The sequence below is a fragment of the Mangifera indica genome, chromosome 12, assembly GCF_011075055.1.
Source record: "Mangifera indica cultivar Alphonso chromosome 12, CATAS_Mindica_2.1, whole genome shotgun sequence".
In the NCBI taxonomy this organism is placed as follows: domain Eukaryota; kingdom Viridiplantae; phylum Streptophyta; class Magnoliopsida; order Sapindales; family Anacardiaceae; genus Mangifera; species Mangifera indica.
Window position 1 is genome coordinate 705,391 of NC_058148.1, and position 10,127 is coordinate 715,517.

Below are 10,127 nucleotides of genomic sequence, written 5' to 3' on the forward strand. Positions count from 1 at the left end.
CCCCAAATTACTTTATCTCTCACATAAAAATCCATCTCTCATATAAACCAAACAAAACTCGAAGCACCCGTCAGCATAGAGCTTCCTGAAACTCTCTTCCAGATCCCATTCGAAACGCCACGTTTCATTCGTTACTTCACGACTCTTCATCAAGTATCACACCTCTGCGTCTGAACATCGGTAAGACAGAGAAGAAGCCACAAATTACCTGCCATTAGCAGACTAAAAAGGTGCGTTTCGCCCCTCTTTCCATGTTGATTTGTTGTTGCTTTATTGTATTGATTTAATTCTTTTTATTTTTTGCATTATTTTTTAGAGAAATTAAAGAACAAGAAGAATATGCATCCTCCTTTGACGTTGCATAGACACCCCATGTGTGCCGAAGTGAGTTTTATCGCCTTTAATTGATTCTATTTTGTGGGTTTTGGCGGTGCTTTTGATATTTGGTGTTTCTGCAAGCACTCACTTAGGAAGGATTGGTTAAAAGGGTGCATCTGAAAGTGTTTTTCTCAATTGCAAAAAGGGGTTTTTGGGTGTCTATTTTGTATTGTTTGGTTGGTATTAGACAGAAGCGCTTTTTTATATAAATCATTTTTTCTTCAAAATGCTTTTTTTGTAAGTACTTTGAAATTTGGTAGTCAGTTTAGCAATTTCATTTTTTTAATTTTAATAAAAAGGTGCTTCTATGTTGGGATTGTGTTACATTGCTTTGCATTTTTAAGGAAAGATGTAAAGGACTTTTAGTTTTAGAAGATAGGGTTATCCCAGAAGGTGAGAGATGCCAATGGAATAACAAGTGACTATTAAAAGGTGTAATGGACTGTAACTCGATAGTTGAAAGCAGTTTTGTAATTTTTCACATTTGTAAAATCTTTTTTAACTTTTCTAATATAATGATTGATTGATTAGTGGACTAAATTTTGAAGTAGGCCACTTTGTGTTGGGTCGAACCAAATAAAATATTTGTCTGGTTTTGATTTTATGCTTGCTCTTTATTCTTTGTTGGTTTTGGTGATGTTTGTTTTTTTAACAGTTTTGTAATTTTTCACATTTGCAAAAATTTTTGTAACTTATCTAATATAATGATTGATTGATTAGTTGACTGAATTTTGAAGTAGGCCACTTTGTGTTGTGTTGAACCAAATAAAATATTTGTCTGGTTTTGGTTTTATGCTCGCTCTTTATTCTTTGTTGGTTTTGGTGATGTGTGTTTTTTTTTTTAAGTTTTGTAATTTTTCACATTTGTAAAATTTTTTGTAATTTATCTAATATAATGACCGACTGATTGGTGGACTGAATTTTGAAGTAGGCCACTTTGTGTTGGGTCAAACCAAATAAAATATTTGTCTGGTTTTGATTGTATGCTTGCTTTTTATTCTTTGTTGGTTTTGGTCATGCGTGTTCTTTTTTTAAATCCCCAACATTTTGCTTTTATTTGTTCAAAAGTGTTTTCAATAGGAGTGCATTGTTTTTCCTTAAATAAAAAAGGCTTAATGTTTATTCACTCAAAGTGCTTTCTGTAGCAGCACCTTGAAATACATTTGGAAATTCTTTTGATAGTCCCCTTTTTTTGATAAGTAATTTTAACGATTGATATGTTATCATATGATTGGATAATCTAATTGTTTACTTTATCTCTAATTCAAAATTACCTAGCACACAATAACACATCAGCCCATTAGCACCTGTTAGCCTATCTTTTAGAAAATGAAGTATTACTTTTCTTTTGTTTTCTTGTAGAGTTTGGTTTGCAATAGAGAATGGTGCTTCCAGTTATTTGAAAGTGTTTTCTATAAAAACACTAAAAAAATGCATCAACTTGTTAGGAACCCAGCACTTATTCGATCAAAACACAAAATACATAATAACTAAAATATTTCATTACTAAAAACATTACAAGATAAACCGAACAATTCGAGGAGTTCGGGACCTCCCATTTTCCAGCCATTCGAGGCGCCGGAGACCTCCCATTTTTCGGCCATTCGAGGCGCTGGAGACCTCCCTAAATCAGCCAAAGGTGGCCGCCCTCAAACCCAAACCCTAATATTTTTCTTTTCTTCTTTTAAAACTCAAACATATATTTATAAAAGAAATGTGCCATTGGATTGGGGACAAGTGTCCCAATCCTAACATTTCCCTCCCCTTCAAAATCATCTTGTCCTCAAGATGAGTTTATGTTTTTTTTTTTTTTCTCTTTCAGTTGTTTCTTCCTATCCAAAGCAGCTTCCCGCCCACTGTTTTTACTTAAAATTTTTTTTTTTTTACAGCTGTCTCTTTTTTCTTTTTTAAATATATATTTTTTTTCTCTCTCCTCTGCTTCTTTACTTTTCTTTTCTTCTTTCCAACGCCCAATTCTCTTCCTTTTCTCTTCCCAATAAACCTACCCACTGCCTCCACCTTTTTTCTATTTCTTTATTTTTTTATTTCTCTCTCCTTTCTCTTTCCTTCTTCTTTCCTTCTCCTTGTCTTTTTCTTTTCTTCTTTCTTCTCCTTCGTTCTTGTTTCTTCTTCCTTCTGTCCTCTGTTTTTTTTTTTTCCACTTCCGTCGGCGTTTCATTTTCTCCTGCTTCTTCTTCTTCTTCTTCTTCTTCTATTTTCATTTTCCTCTTCTTCTCATTTTGCGCTTTCGAGCTCATTTCTCCCTGTGATGATTTTTCTTCAAGTCAACCTCCTCCATGAACATTTTCCGGAGACTCATCACTTTTCCGACCATCATCTATCTTCTCCGTTAGATCGAACGCGCTCTGATATCATTTGTTAGGAGCCCAACACTTATTCGATCAAAACACAAAATACATAATAACTAAAATATTTCATTACTAAAAACATTACAAGATAAACCGAACAATTTGAGGAGTTCGGGACCTCCCATTTTCCGGCCATTCGAGGCGCCGGAGACCTCCCATTTTCCGGCCATTCGAGGCGCCGGAGACCTCCCTAAATCAGCCAAAGGTGGCTGCCCTCAAACCCAAACCTTAATATTTTTCTTTTCTTCTTTTAAAACTCAAACATATATTTATAAAAGAAATGCGCCATTGGATTGGGGACAAGTGTCCCAATCCTAACACAACTAAAATGCTGCAAATGGGTTTAGAAAAGCACTTCTGATTGAAGTGTTTCCAAATGCACACTTAATATAATTTATAAGTATAATATAATTCTGGTCTTCATTGAATACAGATTATTGAGGAGTTTCAGAAGTGTCATATGGACCATCCTATTGGGAAATTCTTTGGTGATTGTACAAAACTCAAAATAAAGCTTGATCGATGTTTTCGACAAGAAGTGAGTCATTTATATTGATTTGTATAGCATATTTCTGTTTCTGTTTATGTTTTCATTGTTGAATTGAAATGCGTATATTTCTTTAAAACCTCGTGCTTATTCCACAGAAAGCAGTGAAGCGCAAGGCAAACTTTGAGCAAAGTAAGAAATTGAGAGAAAGGCTTCAAGGATTGAGGAAGGAAAATGCTGAAGCAGAAGCTTAATGTTGAATTTTAGTGCATATCAGGTCTCAGTTTATAATTACTGCTTTAGTAACTTAATAAATCTTCAAGGTTTTTCATGTAATGTGCTTCTTCAAGTCTCAATTTTTTGTAGTTTTAATTACCGGTCTAGGTCTTTCCTGGTCATATTGATTGGATTGATGGTTACCACAACACTTTTTAAATATATGTATATTTACAATATATCACAAATGAAACTTGTGGTTTGATTGTGTTGCACCAACCTTTGCAAATGTTAAGACTTGGTTTTAAGTCCCAACATTTGCAAAATAATATGTTAATGGCAGAATGACCTTGAACTGTGATCAAGCCTGTCTAACCGGCCCGGTTTTCAAATAATTAGTTTTGATCTCTTTTGAAAATATTCATTTAACGACCTATGATTCTAGAGTTTGTATTACAGTATATGTTCTAGAGTTTTTCTACAATTTTTCTCAGAAGAAATATACTAGCACATTGTGTGGTGTCATTGGCCTTCATGTTCTAATTTATTTTTCAGAAGTGTTTTTGGTGGCCTCTTTAACGTTAAATTTGCAGTTTTATTTAGTAACAGGATTTCATCTCAAAATGATGAATGGCAAGTTCCAAGTATATTGAAACATGGTTTTTAGTTACGATACATGATATGTATTGTGTTATATGATACAGATGAAAAATGATATAAATTTGAAGGCATATTGAAAATTTGTATGATTTAGTAAACGTATCGTATAATATGATTTGTATTGACCTGGCCACGGTTCATGAACCGCCGGTTTCGGTTCAGAACCGCCGATTCACTGTTCGAAAACATAAGGACCCTGAATCGAAACCGTAACAGGACGGTTCGTCCACGGTTTGGAACCGCCGGTTCCGGTTCATGACCCCAGTTTGGAACCGACGGTTTCGGTTCGAAACCGATATTGAACAGTCAATTCTAATACATGATCTTGATTTAATTTTTAAATTATTAATTACAATAATTGAAAATTAAAAAAAAGGCTTGGACTTAATTACAATAAATAAAATTAATTATATAAATAAATTATATGATTAATTATAAAAGATAATAAAAAAATAATAAATAAAATTAATTATAGAAATAAATTCTATAATTAATTATGAATTGTATAAAAAAAATTGAAATTGAAATTGAAATTAATAAAAAATTAAGAAAGAATTTAATTAAATTTAAGAAAATTTGATTGAATTGAAAGATTGAGAGAGTATTTAGAGTTTAAAGAATGAGAATGAGAGTTTGAAGGATTGAGTGAGAGAGTGGAGAGATTGAAATTTGAGAGAATGAAATTTGAAGGGGTATATATAGGAAAAAACTTTTTTGAAAAAAATTAAAAATAGGGAAGGTGAATTTAGATTCAGAGAAATTGCAGGGGACCGTTGTCCCCTGCAATTTTCCCTTCAAGCCAATGGTTCCCTGCGCAGGGAACCATTGGCTTTTTTAAAAAAATTAAAAAAAAATCAAAACAAATTAAAAAAAAATTCAAATTTTTTTGGTTCAGCACAGTAAACCGCCGGTTCATAAACCAAGTGTGAACTGGCGGTTTCACGGTTCCAATTTATGTAAACCGAAACCAAACTGTAGAACCCCGGTTTCGGTTCCGGTTCATTCCGGTTCCGGGTCTGCCGGTTCCGGTTTTAGGCGGGCCGGTTTCGGTCCGGTTCACGGGCCAAACCGGCCTGTGGCCAGGTCTAGTATTGGTCTATAGTGCTAACCTATCACCTTTTTTCGAGGTGATGATTTGGTATGGTTGTATTTGAAAAATGTTAAAATTTTGAGCATTTTTGATATTTTTTAAAATAATAACGTGACAATTAAAAATATGAATGCATTGATATCACATGACGTATAATTAGAAATTCTCTAATATTTCTTATTTTGATAGTTAATTCTTTAATAATTTTATTATTATTATTATTATGATTTGGTATAAATGTATCCATTATTAATGCATGAAGTATATTTAATATCTTAACCACCAATTTAAGGCATGAATCTCTATCAAGTCGAACAATATGACAACATTCCTACCTTATATATCCTCTTGAGCAGAATTGTTGTTGAAAATCTAGTTTCTCCAAAAGTAACGTTTTCATTTAAGGTATCCCCACCTCCTGTAAAATAGATATGTCAAATCCCTATTCTAATGTTGAGCCATAAGAACTCACAAAACAAGCATCAAATTCACTTTTTGTTGCATATCAAGTGTTGGTAGTGGCAGAGTCAAACACCAAAACATAGAAAAAAAAATATATATTTGTTCAAATAATAGGGTAAGAATTTGTGAGTTCTCTAGTCTCCTCCGTCTGGTTAGTGGCCTTTCCAATGCCAGCCACCCCCCCCCCCCCCCCTAGGGGACCTTTTTGGTCTCCAGTTTTCCCCTAATTTTTCTCCTTTTGTGGTTTGCTATCGTCAGTTCCTTTTCATCTATGTTGTGGTGTGTATGGTTGTGTCGTTTTTCCTTTCTATGTTGTTGGGGTGCCTAGTTGTTCTGCGTTTAGGTGGTGGTGTGTTTGACTTGCATTTTCTGTTTCTGTTTGTGTGTGGTGGCTTTGGGTTTCCTCAAACTGTTTCTGTTTGACTTGCAAGAAGATTGTAACAAAGTTGGAGTATTTCCCTACTCCTCCAAGGAAATCTCCAAAAAGAGCTTTTGTAGCTTTGTTGAAGGAAGTCATAGACCAAAGTGCTAAAAAGTGAGAGTTATGTGCGGTCGATTTCTTTCTTGGTAAGAGGATTCCTTTCCCTGCAGTGAAAAGATACGCTGACAAATGTGGGCAAGTTTAGGCCTTCAATAGATCACTACTAATGGAAGAGGAATGTTTATTCTCAAGTTCAAAAATGAGGAGGATCCCATGAGAGTTGTTGAGGAAGGAACCTGGGTTATGGGAGGTAAGCCTTTCTTTGTTCAAAGGTGGAAGAGGAATTTCGTAATGGAAACAGAGAATGTCAAGGTAGTGGCAGTTTGGGTGAAAATTTATGATATTCCATTAGAATTTTGGAGTGCCAAAGGGCTAAGTTACTTGGTGAGTGGCCTTGGAAAGCCATTTTATTTGGACTCAGTGACAACGGATGGATTACGGTGGGAATTTGCGAGTGTGTATTGAAATGAAGGTGGAAGAAAATTTTCCAAATTTCACTGACATGGAGTTGCCAGACGGAAGTAATATGAAATTGAAAGTTGAATACAGTTGGAGGCCATTGAAATGTAATAAATGTAAAAGCTAAGCCATGTTCAAGAAGAATGTAGAATGAGTGTTAAGAAGAAGTCTTGGAGCAGTGGCCTAAGTCCTAAAAGGGATCCTAGAAGCAGAGATAAAAGCAACGATAAAAAGGCTTTTGTTAAAAAAAAATTTGCAAAAATGGGGTGCTACCAATTCAGGATATTATTGGTAATGGAAATAAGAAGCTCCCATAACAATTTGCTCACCTTGTTGAGGAGGTAATGTTCAATGAGAAGGAATAGAGGATTGTGACAATTCTCGAGGCTCATGAGGCTAAATTAGCAGGAAAAGGAAAGGAGGTGATTAACATTAATAAGGAGGAAGTTGAGAAGAGAAAAGAAAAAGAGTTGTTGATAAGTAAGGACAAAAATGGGAAACCGTTGGGCATTAAAATCAATGAAGGTGGGAAAGAAGAACAAGAGCCAGATTTATACGATGATGAAATGGAATCTCCTTTAGTTATGACATTCGGAAAATTACTAAAGGTAGATGAAAAAGATATAAATGTGGCCTCAAGTAGTAAGATGAGCAAATACAAAAGAAGAAACTTGCCAAGAGGAGGGAGTCCAATTCCATCAAACCTTCCAATGATTAATCATGTAGCTTGGAATATTAGGGGATTAAATTCCCCTCTAAAACAATAGGAAATAAAACTTGTTATACCTAGAATAAGATTGACTTGTGTGCTATTCTTGAGACCAAGGTGAAGAAGGAAAACATAAAGAAGATTAGAAGAAATATTTTTTGTGATTGGGATTTTGTGAATAACAATGACCTTAATTCTAAAGGTCGTATTTGGGTGGCTTGGAACCAAAGAATTGTGAATGTTTCGATTATCAATATAGATGAGCAAAGCATTCACATGGAGGTTACCATTTTATCTTGCAAAGATAAGTTTTTTGTGACTATGGTTTATGGTATGAATTGCTATATTGATAGAAGAAAGCTTTGGGAGGAGCTTAAGAAAATTTATGGCTACTTAAATTAGTCTTCGTGGATCATCCTTAGGGACTTTGATGCCATAAGAAATGGTCAAGAGAAAGATAGAGGTTCTAATTCGTGGGAAAGACATAAAGATGAGTTAAATAAGTGCTATAAGAATATTCAAATGAATGACCTTAGATATATGGGTAGTTTCTACACCTGGAACAACCAAAGTTAAGGAGACAAGAGAGTGAGTTGTAAGGTTGATAGAATTCTTGCAAACGAGAAGTGGGTTGACAAATTTCCAAGATCTTTTGGTTGGTTCCCTCCCGAAATCATTTCAGACCACTGCCTGAGTATCCTCATTGGTGGGAAAGAGTTGCAAACTAGGAGGTCTCCTTTCAAGTTCTTTAACTATTGACTGAAGGATTGGAACTTCATACAAATTATGGAAAGTGTTTGGAAGAAAAATATAAGAGGTAGTCCCATGTTTAGGCTTTATTCTAAGCATAAATTAGTCAAGGCTAAACTAAAGGAGTTAAACAAGGAGTATTGGTGTTTGTTCGAGAGAGTTAAGCTTGCTAAGAGTGATCCAGAAAGAGTCTAAACTAAGCTCTCTAGATCCCTTCATGATGGTAGCTTGATTGAAGAAGAAAAAGAGAAAGCTCAAGAGTTTAGAAGATTAAGTTGGAGAGAGGAGTTCTTTATGAAGCAAAAATCTAAAGTGAATTGGTGAAAAAAGGATGATCAAAATACTTGTTATTTTCATAAGTGCGTTAGAGGGAGAATGAATATAAATGCCATTGAAAGCATTTGTTGTGAGGGTGGAGAATTTGTGATGGATAAGGAGAAGGTGAAGAGGGAGTTTTTTGATTTCTTTATAAACCTTCTTCAAGAGCAAAGCCATGTGGAGGAGGAGAGGAATATTAAGGAGGTGCTTGATTATAAAATTCTTGTGAAGCAAAGTAGTCACATGATTAGGGAGGTCACAGGAGAGGAGACAAAAGAAGCCATCTTTGCCATGGGTAACAATAAGGCCTCGGGTCCGAATGGGTTTGGAGCTTATTTCTACAAGAAGGCTTAGAGTGTGGTTGGTCAAGATGTGATTGAAGCTATCAAGGATTTTTTCAACAATGATGTTCTCCTTAAAGAGGTAAATTGCACCATTATTGTGCTTGTTCCTAAATGTCCTAATCTTACTTTTTTTAAGAATTTTAGACCTATTTCTTGTTGTAATACAATCTATAATGTATTACTAAGATTATGGCAAATAAACTCAAGTGTAATCTCCCTAACTTCATTACTAAAGCCTAAACGACCTTTATGGAAGGAAGAAAGATTGGTGATAATATCCTTCTTTGCCAAGAGCTAATGTATAATGTAACATCCCTCTCCAAAAATACTGCCCTCTGGAGAAAAAATATTACTAATTAATATCTGGAACATCTATTTAAAAAAAAACTTTAAAATGAACTTGTCACTGAAAAAGTTCAAAAATTGTTTTGTAAAAACTAAAAATTTAGAAATGAACAAAAGATGTATATATCACATACAAAAACTTATCTCAAATCATGGAGTAATCATGTACATACCTTTAGATACAACTGTACAACTATCTACAAACTATATTTGCATAAGGTTAGAAGTCAATATCATATGGCCATACGCATGTAACATAAACCATAGACAACCTACTCTAGCTCAGATCTATCCTCGTTGACCTAACCCTGTCTTGTAGCTACCTTTATCACTTGTACCTACAATCATGAAAGTAAAGGAAGTGAGAGATAAGAACACCTAGTAAAGGGAAAGAAATAGGTAAACTATCTCCCTTTGAGGGAATAATCTGGCTCATCTTTTTTTATTAGGGTCACACTTTGTCTTATCAGGTGTCCATTTGATACTTTCTGGAAGCTGACTATAGGGATTCGACAATTTTCAAGGCTCGAGCTCTCTTTCTTTCTCTCACTACACCATCTCAGAATCTAAACTGTGTTATACTACGAGTTTGCTCTACTGCGAGCTGACCCTACTGCGGGTCTATGTCCTACTACAGACTTGTCTTGCTGCGAATGTGCCCCACTGTGGGCAGTGTAGCGTGAAGTGCCCCCTCATAGTTCGTAGCATGTATGCATTATCTCTTACTGATCTTACTTCCATCTAAAACTAAAACTCGTGCCCGAGCCCTTTCTTTCCCTTTATGCACGTGAGATACTATTACATATCCTTAACCCACCAGACTTGAGCCCCAAATTTCCTTTCTTCCTTTTCCTTTTTTTTTTTCTCTCTCCTTTCTTTCCTTTCCTTTCTTTCCAAAAGCAGTAATTACTGTTTATTTGATAGAGCAATCTTTTTGTTCAAACAATTTAATAATCCAAACGGTTTTCAAATCATACAAATTATATATCATTGAAAAAAGGATTTTAAGAGCATTGCAACGAGCTATAGCAGCACTTATGATTCATCAGAAAAAATAGT

General features: G+C 34.8%; 1 protein-coding gene across 1 annotated transcript; it reads left to right on the forward strand.

Annotated features, from left to right (window-relative positions):
- LOC123192492 (COX assembly mitochondrial protein 2 homolog) lies at positions 1–3,725 on the forward strand. Its single transcript, XM_044605075.1, has 4 exons — positions 1–230; positions 317–384; positions 3,181–3,285; positions 3,393–3,725. Exons 2-4 carry the CDS (start codon positions 340–342, stop codon positions 3,486–3,488), a joined length of 246 nt encoding a protein of 81 aa, XP_044461010.1. The 5' UTR covers positions 1–230; positions 317–339; the 3' UTR covers positions 3,489–3,725.
- Positions 3,726–10,127: the final 6,402 nt, after the last annotated feature.

Bases quoted from the DNA above. Each gene is read 5' to 3' on its own strand.
- LOC123192492 (XM_044605075.1), top strand. From the start codon at position 340: ATGCATCCTCCTTTGACGTTGCATAGACACCCCATGTGTGCCGAA. The intron at 385-3,180 runs GTGAGTTTTATC...CATTGAATACAG, and splicing joins GACACCCCATGTGTGCCGAA to ATTATTGAGGAGTTTCAGAA. The intron at 3,286-3,392 runs GTGAGTCATTTA...CTTATTCCACAG, and splicing joins ATCGATGTTTTCGACAAGAA to AAAGCAGTGAAGCGCAAGGC.